We start from the raw sequence: 21507 nt of genomic DNA, 5'->3' as shown, positions 1-21507 counted from the left end.
TTTGTTTTTAGTCTTCCACCATGATTTTCAATGGTAGGACGTTGCAGTAACACTGGTTGGCCTTGTGTGATGCTGAACTTTCTCAAGCTTCAAGCTGTAGCAGTTTTAGAAAATTTGTTTTTGAAATGCAATAGGGTTACTGTTTTGCAGGATTGTGCATGCCCCTCCCTATATCACTCCCTGACCTTCCCTAAACACCTTAATACTCCTCCCTAAACTTCTCCCATTTAATAGTGATTATGCCCCTTTTTTCAGCTACTCTTCCTCATTCCTCTGGCATTTACTACAAAGGACTTTATTACGATATCCGTCGGATGATCGTTGCGAATGGAACCGCCCAACCATAGGTCGGCAGTTCCGCCGGAAGAATTTGGATGCGACCGCCCTGGGGGCGGTCAGAAACATCTATTTTTCAATGGCAGTTGGTGCGGTAGGCTGAGAAGGGCTGCCATTAAAAAATGGATGTTTGTAAACATGAGGTGCCTGCCACACCGTGCAGGGATATTTAGGGGAGCACCAAACGTGCCACCCAGGCCCCATAGCGGAGGGCCAGGGGGTAAGGGGACACTGCTAGAGACTCCCAAAGTCACTTCCGCCTGTCTTTTCATGGTGGTACGACTGCCATGCAAGAGCAGGTGGAAACCAACATCATAATCCCCACGGTGGAGCCGAGGGTGGTTCCGCTGTCATTATGGGATTAGCATTCCACCCATCACCCTGATGGGCTCTGTGAGCCAGTCGAGAAGTGGAGCGGAACCCCCCACGGGTTTCCCTTCGACCGCCGTCATTGTATGACGGCAGTTGGAGGGAAACCATCGATGTCCGGCGGAAAGCCTCCGACCAATTATCAGATGGCTTCCCGCCCGACATCGAAATTGGGCCCTAAGTAGTAAACCTACTCATATGAAGATCTCTAATAGAATGGTGGAGGTGGAGATTGACACTTTCAGGTTTGTGAATTGCATTTTGTCGTAAGTAGGTGGTACTACTGTAGTACTTCTTTCCCTACTGCAAAATGCAGTTTGGGATTTGGGCCTTGAGTTTTTAACATTCTTATAAATGCCATAATCAAACTTTGAAAAATGGCTGCTGCCTATGACAAGGCCTAATGGCATTGCCTTGAACAGGAAGCAGCCAATTTGCATCATAAAGGCAGCCATATTCCTGTTTCTTGATGATATTGAAAACCAACTATACCCTACTATATTGCTAGCGGTTAATAATTCATTTTTCTGGGAAGGAGAAACCTATCCACCTATGTATTTCTATTCAAATCTCTTAGATCTTTACATAGGGGCTGATTACGATGTCGTTAGGAAACAGTTCCAGAAAAGTTTCTAAACCAATCAGGTCCTGTGAGTCCAGACGACCGATTACGATGCTTCCAAACATCATTCGGTCGGACTCGCATTGACTTCAATGGGAGCCTGCGTTCCGGACGAGAACACAGGCTCCCATTGAAATAAGGGGTGGTTGGGGAAAACCTCGCACCCGTTGGTGGGCACCCCATGGTGCCTGCCACATTGTGCATGGTTGCGAAGAGTGGTCCCTTGGGTACCCCATGGGCTACATCTGTACATCTCAGTATGAAAGGGGGCCTGCAACGGGCCCCCAAAGACAGATTCTGGCAGCCGTTTCATTTTGGGCAAACCAAATCGGAACTGCTGTCCGAATCGGTCATCGTAATCGCAAGTCTGTAAACCGTGTCCATAGAGCTGTACGAATCAGGTCTGAAAGACTCGGGCATTCAGGATGCCTTTTGGAACCGATTCGGCCTGCTCGAACGGCTTCCGGGCATCGTAATTGGTAGTTGGGAAAGATGTACGATTCGGTAGGAAACAAGGGTTCTGAATCGGATTCTGCAATACCGAATCCCATCCGGAGCCTTTCCTAATGACATCGTAATCAGGCCCATAGTCTACTGATTCAATGATTTCCGTGACACGCAACTTCTTAAGCTGATTCCACTTCTACTCGAATGATCACAGGGATATTCTTCAGTGTTTAACTGGTATTGTTTCATGTTTCAAAACTATTTGGTTTGAAAAATCATCAAACTTTCTGATCTTTCCTGAAAACACCCTTGAAAACCCTGTGCTTGCCATATCAGCATCCTCACGCACAAACACACTTCATCAAGACTATTTGGTTTGAAGACTATATCTATAGACCTTTAGTCAATCCACAATAAAAATGACATCTTCTTTAAGCAATTTAGATTGCCAACTGGCTTCCTTCTCTTTAATTCAAGGGTGATCACACTGAGCACTAACATGAGAATTAGCTCCTCAGTGGAACTGTCAGGCTTGATTTCGTAAGGCTCTAATATATCACCAAGGTTGTTCATAAACATTTCCTTAAACATATCCTTATCAACAATCATGTAAGGTGACCATGTGTCTGCAATTTTTATGTTACAAATTGCTTGGTCCTAAAATTTCTTTTTAAACCCAAAACATTCCCTTCTATAATTGCAGAGCTATTATTTGCAGAAACTTCGCTTCCACAGGAAATATCTGTATAATTTCCCTTGATACGTTTAATTTTGGGACTCCTACACCTTTTGTTTTCACATGTTCTCATATAATGCGGCACTATACCAGAACCAGCACACTTTTGATTTATGTCTAGACAATTTATAGTATTAGCCATGGGTTCATTTGTATCACATATGTTGCATTTCACGATAATAGCTTTGATTTTTTTCTTTAGAAGATTTATCAGTTGACCCAGTAAGGTGATCATTTTTTAACTAACGTTTGTTGCGACCTTCCTTATGCAATGTGTTTCGCAAAACATTACAAATAGTATCATTGTCCTTTACAATTTCAAGAACAGGTTTGGGACAAGTTTTCAATAATTCTGCTTTGTGCACTACCTTTTAAAATTACATTCCCATTTACCCTTAGACTTTCTTGCACTTTGGGAATCTTCATATTCATAATATGTTGGTCTTTGATGAGTTTGTCTTGTAAGTTCCCAAAGCAGCAAATTACTGCCAGCTTTTGTAGTGCAGCAACATAAACATCTATTGGTTCCTTAACTCTTTGCACTTATATGAAATCTGCCCACTAGTCACCAAGTTTATGTTCTTGCCATTGTATACTGACACATTCATTGAAAGAATTATCTAATGTCCTTTATACTCAACACTGGTCAGTTCTCCTCTCACCACAAAAGCTTCACTCTGAGTGCCCCCAACAACCTGTGTTCTAAATGTAATACCATCAATATCATAATGGTCCATCCCACAAGACATGGTGAAGACAGAGGGAATTTGTTTTTTGTGTGTTCCCTTCTTTTACTCATTCATGTTAAGGTTTCCTTTTGTATGCTGACACCCAATTTCTAGGCATTAAGGACTGTTATTTAGTAAACCAAATAATATTTGATCCATAAATTAAGATAACAAGATATAATAAAGCAAGAAACAGTGGAGGCAATATCCAAATGGTATAAGAGAAAAAGAAAGGGGAAAAAAGCAATATATTTAAAAAATGCCAGCTTAAGTTCATATGGCAGACCAGCCTGATCTGGACTAAGATGTATCGACCAAGCTTCCCCCTGGGGAATCTCATGTCTGTGCCTTTGTGGTATTAGCTCCTACCAGTGTATCTGAGTTCAATGGGCCCATTTTGGAATGGGGATGCTTACATTGTACAGCCAGAAGCCAAGTCTTATGAGTGTATAACTCTCACCGCCTGTTCTTTCTCCGGTCTGTGTTACAGCAATGGTTTGACTATCGCATGCAGTGGGACCCCAAGGAGTACGACGGCATTAAGAAGATGGTCATTCCCTCCAAAATGATGTGGCTACCGGACATTGTGCTGGAGAACAAGTGAGCTGGACCTTTCTTTTTATATTGTTATGGGGGAAAATGGGCCAGGTGAGATGGTTAAGTCCCCACTACTGTGATATATGTGCAAGATAATAATTAAATTAATGGCAATAACAATAATATTGGCAGTAAAATAAAGTAATAAACGTGACATAAATGATTAACAGAATTGGAAAAAGAGTAAGAATAAGAATCAGAATAAGAATCAAAATAAGAAAAAGAATAAGAATAAGAAAAAGAATAAGAATCAGAATCAGAATCAGAATACGAATCGGAATAAGAATAACAATAAGAATCAAAATAAGAATAAAAACAAGAACCAGAATAAGAATAAGAATCATATTTTGAATAAGAATCAGAATCAGATTCAGAATAAGAATCAGAATAAGGGGGGAGGAGCCTAGCGCGCATCCAAGATGGTCGCGTGAGCACAGGGCTCCCCGGACCCTTGCTGCTCCTCGGAATTTATCCTGAGAATATCCTGATGTGGTTTATGGAATCTGGTAGATGAAGACCGGCTGAGCACGTATCTCTTTTCAGAACTCGAATCGGACCTGGGAATCCTGAGTTGTCGATGTTCGAACTTTTGGGACCCACCCGACGGAGGTGCCCGGGGCGAAGGGGAACCGTGGAGCCGTGTCGTAATTGAACAACAGCGGCTGCAGTACGGTGCCAGTGGCCGCCCTACCACTTTCGGTTTCACTTTCGGACTTCAGGGGGCTGGCCTGCGAGGGCGCTTGTAGTGGCGGGGTGTTTCCTTGGCCTCTGCACGAGGCCTTGTCTCCACCTGCCACTGGTGTGCCCATCGCCTTGGGTCCCCCCGCACCGCTATCTTGTGGTCCCTGGTGAGGCGCTGGTCTGCGGTGCCGGTGCCCCTACGACTCTTGATCGGCGGTCCCCTTCGTTATCCGTGACCACATGGGGGGCAAGGGGGGCCCCGAGGGGCGTAAGACTAAGGCCTCCCTCCGCGGGGGACCGGTCCAGGCCAACAACATGGACCGCTACACTCAGGGCAGAGGGTCCCCTGGAGCGACCAGCCCCCCCCCGGATGCCGCCGGCGGTGGCACGACCGTCTCTCCGGAGCTTTCCCTGCAGGACATCATGGGCGCCATTGATGGCATCAGGGAAACCATCGCCACGCAATACGAGGCCCTGGCCCGTAAAATCGACACGGTGGCAATCGATGTCACCTTAATTCGGGCAGACCTCTCCAAAACTAACGAGAGGGTTCAGGCTCTCGATGTGCGGACCTCCACCCTTGGTGCGGATGTGTCGGACCTGCAGGCCGCGCTGGGTGACATTAAGGCGGTCAACGACCAGATGGCTCGGCGGCTGGAGGACTTCGAGGGACGGGCCCGACGCAACAACATCCGTGTCATAGGCGTACCGGAGTCCTCTGACGACCGCCCGGTTGACCTCCTGGTCGAGGAACTCATCCTCCAACAGTTGGCCCCTGCAGGCCTAAGCAAGTTCTTTGCCGTGGAGCGGGCCCATCGAGTTCCGGGCGGTCGGCCGCGGCCGGGGGCCCCCCCGAGGCCTATCGTGGCCAAACTGTTCCACTATAGAGACCGAGATGCGATTCTGCAGGCCTCACGGGTCCACGGCCCGGTTCGTCATGAGAACTCATCCATTAACTTTTATCCGGACTTTACCCAACTTGTCCAGAAACAGCGGATGGGATTCCAGGGGGTGAAGCGTCGTCTCCGTGAACTGGGCCTAAAGTACTCTATGCTCTACCCTGCAAAACTCCGAGTGGAACATGAGGATCGGACTGCCTTTTTTGACTCTCCTGTGGCCGTGAGTGACTGGCTGGACTCGCTGCCGGACAGAGGTGGCCGTCCCGGGCCCTCTGCAGGCGCCGAAGGTGACGGGTCCCCTTTGGAGTGACTTTTGGTCCTTGAATCTGCCATTTTGCACTGTTCAGCTGGGTTTTACTTTTTTTGTTCATTTTGTCTCGCTAGGACCTGTGTGGGGGGCGGGCGGGGACGGGTCCCTTTCCTCCTCCGGGGTCTTTTCGTAGAATGGGGTTAGGAGGGCGACAGGCACACTGCAAGTTGGGGGGGTTTTCTGGCCCGCAGGGGTGCAGGGTGGGGGGAGTTGGATTTGGGGGGGGGTTGGGGGGAGGGAGGGGTTGTTTTGCTGTGTTTTTTTCGTTTGCAGGGCGAGGTACTGATTTTTGTCCAGATTCGGGAACTGTGCTACTGAATGGGGGGCCTTTGATCTATCGGAGGGGATGGGGGGGGACGGGTTGAGGCTGATGTCATGGAACGTCAATGGGTTGGGGGACCGTATCAAACGGGGTGTAGTACTGCAGTATTTGCGCCGTCTGACTCCTGATGTGGTGTTTATCCAGGAGACGCATCTGGTTGGTAATGTTTGTCATGCAATGAACAGGGGGGGATACCGCCTCGTGGCCCATTCTGGTTTCACAACTGGTTCCAGGGGGGTGGGCATTCTCCTGCGATCCTCACTTCCGTTGGATATCACTAGGGTAATCTCGGATGACAGAGGGCGCTATGTGTGTCTGACTGGAAGGTGGGAGGGGCAGCCCCTTTCCTTGGTCTCAGTTTACGTCCCCCCGGGCCTCCAGAACTCCACCTTTGCGGACTTGGGTCGAATGCTGCTTGAACTTCCGGATAGTCTTTTGCTTATGGGCGGGGACTTTAATTCGGTGGTTTCGGGTGACCTGGATCGTCACCCACCCAGGGCCCTCCCCGCTGCCCAGGCATGGCTTGGTGGACTGCTGGAGACCTTCGGTCTGGTAGATAGTTGGAGATTAATGCATCCGAACCAATGTCAGTACACCTTTCATTCCGGGGCGCATGGGAGTCTTTCTAGGTTAGACTATTTCCTTATGCCCGCGGCACAGACTGGTCGGATACGAGAGATTAGGCACCTGGCGCGGGGTATCTCCGATCATTCCCCGCTGTGGTTGCTCTTTGACACCGAGTCGCGGTCTGCAGGGCGGATCGCTCCCATCAACCCGTGGTACCTGCGAGACCCTACGACTCGCGACAGTCTGGTTAAGGCTATGGACCAATACTTCCTTGAAAACGAGGGGTCGGTGTCGTCCGCAAGGTCCCTGTGGGAAGCCTTTAAAACCGTAATCCGCGGACACGCCCTCTCCCAGATAGTGGTGGCTAAGAAGCATAAGAGTGAGGCAGTGGTGAAGCTGGAGACTGACATCTCGGGGCTGGAGTCGGCCTTGGAGACGGGTGTCACTCCAGACGGGCTCCATGCCCTCAGCCTGAAACAGTTTGAATACAGGTCTCTTGTCACTGACGCTGCCAAAACGATGTATAGGGAGCAGCAGGGTCGATTGTATGATGCCGGGGACAAGGCGGGAAAGTTGATTGCGTGGCTGGATAAGAAGGAGAGAGTGAATCGTGTGGTCCCGGAGCTGCGTGTCTCGGATGGAGTGTGTCTGACTGAGCCTGGCGAGATTGTGGAATGTTTTGCTGACCACCTCCGGGCCGTGTACTCCCCGGTGACTGATAGGGACGAGGAAGACTCTTGCCTTCTGCTGAGGGATATTGCTTTGCCCTGCCTGTCCGTCGAAGACCGTGAGCAGCTGGACGCCCCCTTGTCTGTAGATGAAATTGCATCTGCGATTCGGTCCCTTCGTTCGGGCAAGGCGATGGGTCCCAACGGTCTGCCTATTGAACTATATAAGTTGCGCCCGGATAAACTCGCTCCCTTCCTCCGTCGTATGTTTCAGGAATCCCTTGAGGCAGGCTCCCTTCCTGACGACCAGCGTCTGGCTACGATAGTCGTGATCCCCAAGGACGGTAAGCCACGAGACCGCTGTGCCTCCTATAGGCCTATTTCGCTGCTAAACGCAGAGCCTAAAATCCTGGCCAAAGTCCTTGCCAATCGTTTGTTGAGCGTTATCTGCGATCTGATTCATCCTGATCAATGCGGCTTCATCCCTCACCGTAACACCGCTCTTAACTTGCGGCGTCTTCACGGCGCCCTCGCCAGGGCGGCGTACCTCTCCGAACCGGCCGTGCTGGTTTCTTTAGACGCCACGATGGCCTTTGATACCATCGAGTGGCCATTCCTCTGGGCTGTTTTGACCAAATTCGGCTTTGGGGAAGGATTTCTTGGCTGGGTGAAGCTTCTTTACACGGGACCCATGGCTCAGGTGGTGGTTAATGGTCGGGTCTCTCGGCCCTTCGCTCTCGGTAGGGGTACGAGGCAGGGGTGCCCGTTGTCCCCTCTGCTCTTTGCTCTTGCCTTGGAGCCGCTCGCTGCTTGGCTCCGCTGGGAGCCCTCGCTCAGAGGGATTCGGTGGGCCCCGGGCTTCGAGGATCGGGTCTCGTTGTATGCAGACGATATTCTCCTGTATCTCACCTCGCCGCGGCATTCGCTTAATGTTCTCTTCGATGTTCTGACTTCCTTTGGGAGAAATTCGGGTCTAACGATCAACTGGTCTAAATCCTGTGTCTATCCTATCTCCGGCGACCCTCCTCTCTTGCCGCCTCGGCTTCCGATCCAATTATCTCTGTCCGGCTTTAAATACCTGGGAATATACGTCTCGATGGACCCGGTGGCTCGCTATGAGCAGAATCTCCTGCTTCCACTTCGGCGTTTGCGGGAGGACACGGCTCGGTGGTGTAAGCTGCCCTTGTCCCCGCTGGGTCGGGCAGCGCTGTTTAAAATGATGTCCCTTCCCAGATTCCTCTATGCACTTCAGAACTCCTTCGATGTCATTCCTGTGTCCTACTTTCGGGAGGTGGAGAGCCTGCAGAGGAGACTGGTGTGGGACGGACGGGCTCGTATCGCTCTGGCAAAACTTACTCTCCCCTGGTATGACGGGGGCATCGCGCTTCCCGACATTCGCAGGTATTATTGGGCCTCACAGCTATCGGCCATTAACCATGCCACGTATGCGCCTGGCTTGAATCCGGCGTATGAGATGGATAAATTCCTGCTTCCCGGCGGAAATTATAACAGGGCACTTTACTCCAGCTCGGCTGGACGGACCCTTACGGGCCCTACTAAGATTGCGGTACGGATCTGGAGGGCGGCCAATGCAGCCATGGGCTGGAGTGAGCGATTAACATGTGCTACTCCCCTGTTTGCCTCCGACCGACTGGGAAGCCTCTGGACAACGAAGGGGTTTGAACGTTGGGACACGATTGGTATTAGTAGAGTGGGAGACTTATGGATAAAGGGTGCGGTTAAAACATTCGCGGCGCTCCAGAGCAAATACGAACTTACGGAAAGAGAGTTCTTTCGCTACGCCCAGGTTCGGCATGCCCTGCTCTCGGTTTTTGGGGAGGGGACCAAGATCCCGGCTTCTTCGCCCCTCGAGGATCGCATACTTGATGGTCATGTCCCCGACAGTACTATCTCTTTAATTTATAAAAAACTTATCAATAATCGGGCTGACCTCTTGGTGCGCCTCCGGGAGGCGTGGACGGGGGATGGGGTGGAGCTGGACGACGAGGACTGGCAGTCCGCACTGTCGTCCCCCAAGGAAGTGGCCATTCCAGCCCGTCTCCGCCTGGTCCAGCTTAAGATTCTCCACCGGGTGTATGTGACGGGTCCCCGTTTGGTCTCGATGGGATTTTCTGAAGACGGGCTCTGTAAGCGGGGATGTGGGCTCAGTGCCACCTTTCTCCATATCCTTTGGGAGTGCCGCGAGGTGGCTGAATACTGGCGCCGGGTTCATGAGGTCATGGGACAAGTCACCGGGGTTGCGCTGTTGCCAGAGGTGCGTCGCTGTGTCCTGAATGTGTGGGAGCCCAATGATTATAACGCGGCTCAGACTCGGTGGGCGGCCCTGGGGAACATGATTGCCAAGAGAGATATAGCGCAGCTATGGGGTTCCCAGCGGCCTCCCACCGTGTCCGTATGGAAGGAGAACATGGACTGGTGCATGTTCAGGGAGAAGACTGTGTATGTGGCTCGTGGTAAACCGGGGGCATGGGGTAGAATCTGGGGGCAATGGAACGCGTATCGTGGAGGTATCTGTACTCCCCCCCTAGTGGACACCGATATTGCTTTGTCCCCCTGACCCTTGATGGTTCCTTGCGACTTTTGGAATAACCGACTATAGACGTTCCTCTCCCGTGACCCCCCCCCGACCTATCAGTACTCCTTCCTCCTGATAGCTATTTGCAGGTCTGAAGTAGAGTCCCCCGGAGGTAGCCTGACCCACACTTTTTTTGTCCTTATGCCTCGCCTTTTGTTTTTATTTGTTATTTATGTTAAACCTATGTATCCTGCTTCCCTAGGACTATCCGGAGCCGTGTACGGGACTGGGCCCCGGGAGTCGACTACTGCCTTAAGTACTGTATGAGCCTTTCTGAATCTAGCGGCCGGCCCCGGTGGTTGTAGGCCCATGCTTGTAATTGATTTATTGTTCAATAAAATTTTCAAAAAAAAAAAAAAAAAAAAAAAAAAGAATCAGAATAAGAATAAGGATGAGAATCATATTTGGAATAAGAATCAGAATCAGATTCAGAATAAGAACCAGAACAAGAATAAGAATAAGAATCATATTTAGAATAAGAATCAGAATCAGATTCAGAATAAGAATCAGAATAAGAATAAGGATAAGAATCATATTTAGAATCAGAATCAGAATCAGATTCAGAATAAGAACCAGAACAAGAATAAGAATAAGAATCATATTTAGAATAAAAATCAGAATCAGATTCAGAATAGGAATCAGAATAAGAATAAGAATGAGAATAAAAATAAGAATAAGAATAAGACCAGTGATAAAGACCAAGTATAAGGAGCACATACCACATTGAAGCTAAATAGTAAAGAATCTTAGTGGTGCCAGCTGTACACATGTATGATTTTAGAAATTTCTGTAGTCATTGTGTTGAATTTTCTGCCTCTTCAAGAAAATGGAGGAGAATCAACTGGATTAAGAGTTCTCCACAAAGGTGGTGGTTTCTCCACCAGAGTGGTTCTAGCCTTCATTGGAAGTGAGCTTTTGGGCATGGAAACAGCCAGAAGATCAGCTGACAGGTGCATTCAGTCTACATTGCAGAAGAAATCACCATCAAAGAATCAGAGGTCTAGTACACAGTAGAAGAATCATAGTCATGCAAATTCAATCCTGAATAGTCTCCCCAAAGTTATAAGCCAAAGGAAGGATAGAGCCCTACTACAAATTACTACAAAGTTAGCACTTCCCAAAGTTTTCATTTTGAAACAAGTATATCTGACTACTGACTAACGTGGTCCATTACATAAATACAAAAACAGTTGACTTGGCCGTAAATATGTTAAGATGTTTTCTTTAGGGTCAAACATTGTTTTATCAGTACGGGCTGAAATAGCACACTTCAGTGCAAATCCAGCACAGTAATGGAAAATGTGTCCCACTTACCAATTGCAGGCATTTTGCCACCTGATTCTCCTGTTCCTGGCTCAAAGTAGTTCATGAGTGCCACTCCCTCTTCAATGGTGACATGTGGCAGCTGCAGGCATACTGGAGAGTTGCATTTATGTTGATTCTCACCGTGGAGGAGAACATTGCCAGGAACATTTGTGACCCAGATAAAATCATATTACCTCTGGAACCATCACCCTCAGTAAAAGGGATACTGTTAGACCTGTCAGCCCTTTGGGTGGTCCCTCCTCATCATTATTTATTTTGTCCCACTTTTGCCTCAAACCCTGTTTGAATTTTTCCTTTTTGGGAACCACCAGACTTTTTCGTGTTGCTGCAGATTCAGGGAGCCATTTTAGCTACCCCTGAAACTTCTGTCTGAGGGCCTGAAGCACAAAATGGTGGCCACCTGTGACATCACCAGCATCCACTGGAACCTACCAGCACCTTCCAGAACATTCCAGGAGCTTCCAGAACCCTGTGACCGTTGGAGGCGGTTTAGAATGTTGGGAGGATAAGAGAGGCAGTTGGCAGTTGGAGCTGGCAGTTGGCACCTGACTGGTGAAGAGAGAGGAGCACTACAGTGAAGGAGGAAGGAGTGAAGCAGCAGGGGTGGAAACTTGTGCCTGGAGTGGGGTCCATAAACCCACCCTTGATACTTGTCCCTACTGATGGATCCCAGCCTGTAGCCCTGTGTGGGAAGAAGACAGAAGAAAACCATCCTAAGGACCTGGACAGCAGGAACAGGCCTTAGAACCAAGCAAACAGCAAGATTCTGACCTGAGAACTGGTTTCCCTGGAGTCCGGCGTCGAGTAGCCTGAGACCTGGAGCCCGAGGTGGAGAAGCGGCGCTGACTGAAGTAGCAGACGTCGTACCCGGAGCCGCCTGAGGTCGTGAGAGGGCGCCGACGGGGGTCGAGAGGAATACCAGAGGTCGTGGAGGAAGTGAACCGAGGTCGAGCGAGCGGCGTCATCGGAGGAGTGAAGTCCGCCCTCCGGAGTCGTCGGAGACCGAGGTAGAGGAGCACCGGAGGTCGGGAGTGAGGATCGCACTCCGGAGTCGCCCGGAACCTGTGAGGAGGAGCACCGGAGGTCGGGGGTGAGGATCGCACCCCGGAGTCGCCGGAAGTCGACATCGAGGCCAGGCCGGCCGACGTCATCGGAGTCGAGAGCGCCATCGGACCGGAGCCGCCCGAAGTCGACATCGTGAAGAGACTGCCTGACGCCGTCGAATCGGAGGTCGAGATCGAACCGAGGCCACCGACCTCGGACCGGAACCGCCTGCCGGCGTCGTCAAAGAACTGACATTGTGCCGAGGCCGCCGAGACCGAACCGGAACCGCCTCACGGCGTCGACACGACTCCAGCGGCGTCGGAACATCAGAAAAAGGGCAGTAAGTGGAGTAGAGGGCGCCTAAGGCCCTGTGGAGACCTGAGAGACTGCTCTAAGGGGCTAGGGAGGTGCTGAAACCCACCTGACTGTGCCTGGGGTGAACTGGGACTGACCTAGAGAGGTTGTGTGGAGTAGGGAAGCCAGGGCATTGGTATTCCCCCCTTTGATCTACCTCAGTTTAGGCCTCAGCCTTGTCCCAGCCAGGGAGTAGCCTCCCCCCTCAAGCCTTCCACAACCCTACAAGCTGTGCCTGGGCCAAATCAGCCCTTAAGAAGTGAAGTGTCATCTGATTATATGAGGGGTGCTGTATACTTTTAATTATTTATTGGGGATACTGTATTTATTGAATTTTTATCTATTTATTGCTGCACTATATTTATAGGTCCACAGGACTTGTTGGTGTACAATATTTATTGGTACAGTATTTATTGCCTCAAAGTATTTAATTGTCTGTATATATTGCACTTGTATTTATGCCCTGTTATTTATGATCACCCCTATTTATTTCATCAAACAGCCAATATTTATTTGACCTGCACTAATTGAAATTTGTATATTGTGATTGACCTATTTATTTTTCCAATCAGCAACTAAGAGAAAAAGATAAAGAAAGAATATTTTCATAATTTTTACGGTGTAGAGTCGTTTTTGGAACGGATGCACGCATGGTTATTGTATGGGTATATTGTATGCTTAGCACTGCGCCTGTTTCCTGACCACTCGAGCCAAGCTACCACAGTGTGTTCGGGGAGTCCACCACCACCCTGCGGAGTGGGGGTGGGCTGTTTCCAACATAAATTGGTGTTCAGTGGTGGGATAGAGCTGTGCCTACATATACTCAACAATAACTGTGGGTAGTCCATAGGCCTACACCGGGAGTTTTCTCACAGCGGCCTTCCTAATTGTGGGTTTTTGTTTTTTCCAAATTTACTCTGGTGGTGGGAGGAGGTATTACTAAAGGTACCCCCCTGCATTGTTACTGCACAAAACCTGTCCTCTAACCTGAGTGGGCAAGATGGAGTTTGTACTGGAAGATTTAGAAACGTACACTGTGGCCCAACTCAGGGAGTTTTGCCAGCGGGAGGGGGTGTACTGTCCCCCAGGAGCAAAGAAGGGTGCACTCCAAACCAGCTTAAGGGCTTGGGGGGAGGCACGCCGAGAAAGCAAGGCTGAGGAGGAAGACAGGGATGGAGAGCCTAACCCCGAGGGGGCTGAGATGTACCAACCTGAGGTGGGGAACCTGTCAGCAGGGCCCAGGACACTTTCTAGGAAGGGCAGCACTGTCTCTAGCGGGGGCTTATCCAGCGTGGAGTTAGCAGATCGGAGAGAGAAAAGACAGCTCACATGGGATTTAGCAAAGCTGGAGAAGGAGAAGGAGGAACAGAGGTTGGCTCATGAGACGGAGAAAGAGAGGATGGCTCATGAGATAAGACTGAAGGAGATAGAGCTTCAGATCCTAAGAATTGGGGCACCAACTGTTCCTAATGGTGGCAGCCAAAACCAAGAGTCCACTAGGGAATCCAAACCTTACCTGCCAAAGGACATAGTAGCTAGCTATGGGGCGGGTGACGACATCGCCAAGTGGCTAGCAGCCTATGAGGTCTCGTTGAGGGCCCATGGGGTTCCAGTGAAGTACTGGGGAGGGGGATTGTATAAGTACATGCCTCCAGCTGGTAGGGATGCTTTATTGGCCCTCGAAGAGGATGAGCAGACCCATTACCCCACCATGAAACTGGCGCTCATCAGAAAGTTTGGACTAACACCTGAAAAGTACAGACAGAAGTTCAGGGGTAGTCACAAGCTGGGCACACAGAATTGGGTGGACTTCCTGGACTATGCAAAGAAGGCACTGGAAGGTTGGATTCAGGGCAGTGAAGTAAGGAACTACGAGGAGCTGTTTGACCTAGTACTGAAGGAACACCTACTCGAGAAATGTTTCCCTGAACTGCGGCAACACCTGGTGGATAGCAAGCTGACCAGCCCCCGGAAGCTTGCTGAGGAGGCGGACATTTGGGCTAGTACCCGGGTGTCCACAAGGGGGACTGGAGGGGATACTCAAAAGGCCGGACAGGGCGCCCCCCAGAAGAAAGAAGGAGGGGAAAAGAAAAAGGAGTTCTCCAAAGGCCCCCAAAATAACTTCCAAGGGAAGGGAACAGGATTCACCTCTAAGGCTAACCCACCCAGAAACCCTAATCCTGGCCAGAGTCAGCAGCCAAGGGTTGTCCATTGCTACGAGTGCGGTGGCGTTGGACACTATAAAGGAGATCCGAAGTGTCAGAAACGATCACCCCCTCCCACTGGAGGAAAGCCCCCCGGAGTAGCTAGTGTAGTGCTCGGGGAGGAGATGCCCTTAACTAAGGGAAGGGAGTGGGCGGGTGTCACTTTAGTGTCCCTGGGAGAACGGGAGATGGTTCCTAAGATCCAGGTGCCCGCAAATACCGCAAAGTATGGGCAATGGATCACCATCAACGGCCAAAGAGGGGAGGCTCTGAGAGACACAGGAGCCAGTATGACTATGGTGCGTAGCCAACTGGTGTCTCCAGAGCAGGTAATTCCCGATGTACTCCACCCAGCCGCGATGGCTGACGGCAGAACCGGTCACTATCCAGTGGCCGAGGTTCCCTTTGAATGGGGGGGGGTTGCAGGTTCACTTCGAGTTGCCGTAAGCCCTGCCGTGCCAGTCGATTGTCTGCTGGGCAATGACATGGAGCACAACGCTTGGAAGGAGGTGGAATACCGGACTCACACCGAGATGCTGGGTACACCTGACTGGGCCTGTGTTAGCACAAGGTCCGAGACTACCCGAAGAGGGAGTTCATTCCGGCTGGAGCCTGGAACAAAGGCCCAGCCAGCTGCCAGTCAAGGGAAGAACCGAGGACAGGAGGAGCCTGCCTCGGCGTCTCCACCCCGTAGGACGGATAGGCCACCGGAGGTGGTGGACCAGGAGTCTGCGGAGGGGGACGTTACCAACCTGGAGGACTTACCCATCCCGGCCGAGTGGCACGTGGAGGGAGGCCCGTCCAGGGAGGAATTCTGCCAGGGCCAGAGGGAGTGCCCTACCCTTGAGGGGCTGAGGCGACAGGCCGAAGCCCAGGCAGCAGGGAACGTTGAAGGGAACTACAGTGTTTACTGGGAGGATGGCCTCCTCTACAGTGAACCCAAGGCACCCCTACATGGATCGTCACGAGCCTTGGTAGTTCCTCAACGTTATCGAGCCTTCCTTTTAGAGTTGGCTCACGAGATACCATTGGCAGGACACCTGGGGCAAGACAAGACCTTCGCCCGTCTTGTCCCACACTTTTATTGGCCTCAGATGAAAGTGTCGTCCGATACCTACTGCCGGACATGTGTGTCTTGCCAAGCCAGTGGGAAAACAGGGGTGAAGCTGAAAGCTCCCCTGGAACCACTTCCTGTCGTTAGCACCCCCTTTGAAAGGGTGGGCATCGACATTGTGGGTCCATTAGATCCACCGACTACAGCTGGTCACAGGTTTATCCTGGTTCTGGTGGATCATGCCACACGGTACCCAGAGGCAATACCTCTGAGGACCATAACAGCACCTGTTGTGGCTAGGGCCCTGATGGGAATCTTTACCCGAGTGGGTTTTCCCAAGGAAGTTGTGTCCGACAGGGGGACCAACTTCATGTCAGCATATATGCGGGCAATGTGGAAGGAGTGCGGAGTGACCTACCGGTTCACAACTCCTTACCACCCCCAGACCAATGGTCTGGTGGAAAGGTTTAACAAAACCTTAAAAGGCATGATCAGGAGTCTGCCTGAAAGCCTGCGGAGGAAATGGGACGTCCTCCTACCCTGTTTGCTCTTTTCTTACAGGGAAGTGCCGCAGAAGGGAGTGGGCTTCAGCCCCTTCGAGCTTCTGTATGGGCACCCTGTACGTGGACCTCTTAACCTGGTGAGAGACGGATGGGAAAGAACTCCCAGAAAGCTCCCCCAGGATGTGGTGAGCTACATGCTGGCCTTCCGGAGCCAAATGGCTAAGTTGTGGAAGCAAGCTTCTGACAACTTGGAAGCCAGCCAAGCAGTGATGAAGGCGTGGTATGACCACAACGCTCACCCGGTGGAGTTGGAGCCTGGCCAGAAGGTGTGGGTGATCGAACCAGGAGAGCTTAGTGCCCTCCAGGATCGCTGGTCAGGACCCTTTGAGGTGTTGGAGAAGAAGGGTAAGGCTACCTACTTGGTGGACCTGAAGACCCCTCGTCAGCCCCTGCGGGTGCTGCATGCCAACCGCCTCAAACCCCACCACGAGAGGCCCGAAGTCATCTTGATGATGGTGACTGACGGAGGAGAGGACGTGGAAAGCGAGCCTCTCCCTGATCTGTTTGCGTCTCAAGAAAAGGATGGGTCGGTGGAGGGAGTGATTCTCTCCCCATCTCTAACTCCTGAACAGCAGGAGGACTGTCGCCAGGTCCTGGGGCAGTACTCTTCGTTGTTCTCCCTTGTCCCGGGTAGGACTCACCTGTGCGTCCATGACGTGGACACAGGAGACAGCCCACCTGTGAAGTCCAAGATCTACCGGATGTCAGACAAGGTGAAGGCCAGCATTCATAGTGAAGTCACTAAGATGCTGGAGCTAGGAGTGATTGAACCTTCTAGCAGCCCCTGGTCCAGTCCGGTGGTGTTAGTACCAAAAGCTGCACCACCGGGTGCCCAACCAGAACTGAGGTTCTGTGTGGACTACCGGGGACTGAATTCAGTGACAAAAACTGATGCTCATCCGATCCCTAGGGCGGATGAATTGATTGACCGGCTGGGAGCTGCCCAATATCTAAGTACCTTTGACCTTACTTCGGGGTACTGGCAGATCTCTTTGACAGATGGAGCAAGGGAAAGGTCAGCCTTCTCCACGCCCAATGGCCACTACCAGTTCTGTGTGATGCCCTTTGGGCTCAAGAACGCACCTGCCACGTTTCAGCGCCTGGTAAACCAGATCCTCACCGGAATGGAGAGTTTCTCTGCTGCTTATCTGGATGACATAGCCGTCTTCAGTAACAGCTGGGAGGATCACTTGCGTCACCTGCAAGCTGTTCTCCAGGCCCTGAGACAAGCTGGATTGACGATCAAGGCCAGCAAGTGCCAGATCGGGCAGGGGTCGGTAGTGTACCTTGGACACTTGGTGGGTAGGGGAACGGTGCAGCCCCTCCAGGCGAAGATCGAGGCCATCATGGCCTGGGAACCCCCCAAGACACAGACTGAGGTCCGAGCATTTTTGGGCCTCACGGGATACTATCGCCGCTTCGTGAAGGGGTACGGTACCATCGTAGCCCCCCTCACGGAGCTCACGTCCAAGAAACAACCTCGACGGGTAGTCTGGACGGAGGCTTGTCAGCAAGCCTTTGAGAAATTGAAGAAAGCCATGTGCGAGGCCCCGGTCTTAAGGGCCCCAGACTTTTCCAAGAAGTTCATTGTCCAGACAGATGCATCAGAACATGGCATTGGGGCAGTGTTATCGCAACTCAACGAAGAGGGTCTGGATCAACCCGTGGTCTTCCTATCCCGGAGACTACTTCCCAGGGAACAGAAGTGGAGTGCAATAGAGCGTGAAGCCTTTGCAGTGGTATGGGCTCTGAAGAAGTTGCGGCCATACCTGTTTGGAACGCACTTCCTGGTTCAGACCGACCACAGACCCCTTCGTTGGCTGATGCAAATGAAGGGGGAGAATCCCAAGTTGTTGAGGTGGTCTATTTCCCTACAGGGGATGGACTTTCAGGTGGAACATCGGCCTGGAGTGGACCACGCCAATGCAGACGGTCTCTCAAGGTATTTCCGCCTTAGTGATGAGAACTCCCAAGGGGTTGGGTAGCTCTCCCCACTTTCAGCTGGGGGGGACGCGTGTTAGACCTGTCAGCCCTTTGGGTGGTCCCTCCTCATCATTATTTATTTTGTCCCACTTTTGCCTCAAACCCTGTTTGAATTTTTCCTTTTTGGGAACCACCAGACTTTTTCGTGTTGCTGCAGATTCAGGGAGCCATTTTAGCTACCCCTGAAACTTCTGTCTGAGGGCCTGAAGCACAAAATGGTGGCCACCTGTGACATCACCAGCATCCACTGGAACCTACCAGCACCTTCCAGAACATTCCAGGAGCTTCCAGAACCCTGTGACCGTTGGAGGCGGTTTAGAATGTTGGGAGGATAAGAGAGGCAGTTGGCAGTTGGAGCTGGCAGTTGGCACCTGACTGGTGAAGAGAGAGGAGCACTACAGTGAAGGAGGAAGGAGTGAAGCAGCAGGGGTGGAAACTTGTGCCTGGAGTGGGGTCCATAAACCCACCCTTGATACTTGTCCCTACTGATGGATCCCAGCCTGTAGCCCTGTGTGGGAAGAAGACAGAAGAAAACCATCCTAAGGACCTGGACAGCAGGAACAGGCCTTAGAACCAAGCAAACAGCAAGATTCTGACCTGAGAACTGGTTTCCCTGGAGTCCGGCGTCGAGTAGCCTGAGACCTGGAGCCCGAGGTGGAGAAGCGGCGCTGACTGAAGTAGCAGACGTCGTACCCGGAGCCGCCTGAGGTCGTGAGAGGGCGCCGACGGGGGTCGAGAGGAATACCAGAGGTCGTGGAGGAAGTGAACCGAGGTCGAGCGAGCGGCGTCATCGGAGGAGTGAAGTCCGCCCTCCGGAGTCGTCGGAGACCGAGGTAGAGGAGCACCGGAGGTCGGGAGTGAGGATCGCACTCCGGAGTCGCCCGGAACCTGTGAGGAGGAGCACCGGAGGTCGGGGGTGAGGATCGCACCCCGGAGTCGCCGGAAGTCGACATCGAGGCCAGGCCGGCCGACGTCATCGGAGTCGAGAGCGCCATCGGACCGGAGCCGCCCGAAGTCGACATCGTGAAGAGACTGCCTGACGCCGTCGAATCGGAGGTCGAGATCGAACCGAGGCCACCGACCTCGGACCGGAACCGCCTGCCGGCGTCGTCAAAGAACTGACATTGTGCCGAGGCCGCCGAGACCGAACCGGAACCGCCTCACGGCGTCGACACGACTCCAGCGGCGTCGGAACATCAGAAAAAGGGCAGTAAGTGGAGTAGAGGGCGCCTAAGGCCCTGTGGAGACCTGAGAGACTGCTCTAAGGGGCTAGGGAGGTGCTGAAACCCACCTGACTGTGCCTGGGGTGAACTGGGACTGACCTAGAGAGGTTGTGTGGAGTAGGGAAGCCAGGGCATTGGTATTCCCCCCTTTGATCTACCTCAGTTTAGGCCTCAGCCTTGTCCCAGCCAGGGAGTAGCCTCCCCCCTCAAGCCTTCCACAACCCTACAAGCTGTGCCTGGGCCAAATCAGCCCTTAAGAAGTGAAGTGTCATCTGATTATATGAGGGGTGCTGTATACTTTTAATTATTTATTGGGGATACTGTATTTATTGAATTTTTATCTATTTATTGCTGCACTATATTTATAGGTCCACAGGACTTGTTGGTGTACAATATTTATTGGTACAGTATTTATTGCCTCAAAGTATTTAATTGTCTGTATATATTGCACTTGTATTTATGCCCTGTTATTTATGATCACCCCTATTTATTTCATCAAACAGCCAATATTTATTTGACCTGCACTAATTGAAATTTGTATATTGTGATTGACCTATTTATTTTTCCAATCAGCAACTAAGAGAAAAAGATAAAGAAAGAATATTTTCATAATTTTTACGGTGTAGAGTCGTTTTTGGAACGGATGCACGCATGGTTATTGTATGGGTATATTGTATGCTTAGCACTGCGCCTGTTTCCTGACCACTCGAGCCAAGCTACCACAGTGTGTTCGGGGAGTCCACCACCACCCTGCGGAGTGGGGGTGGGCTGTTTCCAACAGATACATTTAGACGTTTAGCTGTATTATGAATCTCTTTGCTGTTTCCCTGCCGGTGTCACCTAGACTTTTTCTTTACCTCGCCACATAGAGAAGTAATTTAATAGGTGGGTGCCTTTGGTTGACCAAGTCATATTTAAATACTTTTTTTATAATGAATCTGTTCTCTGTTTTCCTCTGGAATGATTCATTATTCATTTACTATTCAGAGGGTTTTTTTAAGTGTTGAATGTTGATTCAGTGCCAGTCAGTGTTGAGAAGTCGTGTGCGTGGGAAGATAGAGTTCAGTCGCTGAGCAGTGATCTTAACCCAGCATTCTGTAATCATAACCTGAATGGGTGGAGTCAGTTGTAGGTGTGCAAAAGGAATCCCGGTTTTAGGTCTGCCTTGAAATGGCTTTTGCAGGCTTATGCTATCTGACATGGGATCAGTGGGATTCATGCCTGTGGCTTCTTGGCTCCCAAGGCCCTTCCTCCATATTTAAGGAATCTGAAGCTTTGTTGTGTGTTGCAGCTGACAGCAGGGTCCTGTTTGGTACATAGTGGTTGTTATTTTTAAAGATATGCACAGATTGTACTCCAGTAGACATCATGTATGATGCAGAAGACTTTGAGGCTTGCATCTACCGGAAGATAATGGACAGCTTTTGAGGATGACGTAACTTTGCCATGCACCCTCAAGTTTCTTCAGACCACTTTATTAAGAAGCATCCTTATCTGTCAATAAGATTCCATGCAAGCTCATTGTAAAGACACTTCAAGTGTGACATGGTGTTGCCTCTCTTTAACTTTACTCAGTAGATGATTTAGAGGCAGATGAAGTTAGAATGGCCACTGGATCTGCACCTCTTTTTAAGACTTAAAAGGCAAAGAGCTTTGTGAGTGTAAGGTCTGACTTATGGTCTCCTACCTGGTCCTTAGGAATAAGGGGCCCATTTCTTTTTGACACTTTGTTGTGTGGGCTAATCATAGGTTTATCCCTGCAACATTAACTTGCTAGCTCTGGTGTTTAATTATTGCATTTTTAGGGAATGGAGTTACTAACCTTTCTCAACATACATGCTAAAATCAAGTTTACATTTTCGGAGGTAGAAATTTAAT

At 50.7% G+C, this 21507-nt stretch overlaps 1 protein-coding gene across 1 annotated transcript in view; it reads left to right on the top strand.

Moving 5' to 3' along the window:
- Nucleotides 1-21507, top strand: part of CHRNG (cholinergic receptor nicotinic gamma subunit) — a 159329-nt gene that overhangs the window by 85253 nt on the left and 52569 nt on the right. The window contains exon 4 of the mRNA XM_085635679.1: nucleotides 3729-3838. Within this exon, the coding sequence (XP_085491805.1) occupies nucleotides 3729-3838 (110 nt within the window). The remainder of the gene's footprint in view (nucleotides 1-3728; nucleotides 3839-21507) is intronic.

The sequence above is a fragment of the Triturus cristatus genome, chromosome 11 (assembly GCF_964204655.1).
Source record: "Triturus cristatus chromosome 11, aTriCri1.1, whole genome shotgun sequence".
NCBI classification, from domain to species: Eukaryota; Metazoa; Chordata; class Amphibia; order Caudata; family Salamandridae; genus Triturus; species Triturus cristatus.
This window is presented reverse-complemented; position numbering and strand designations above follow the sequence as displayed.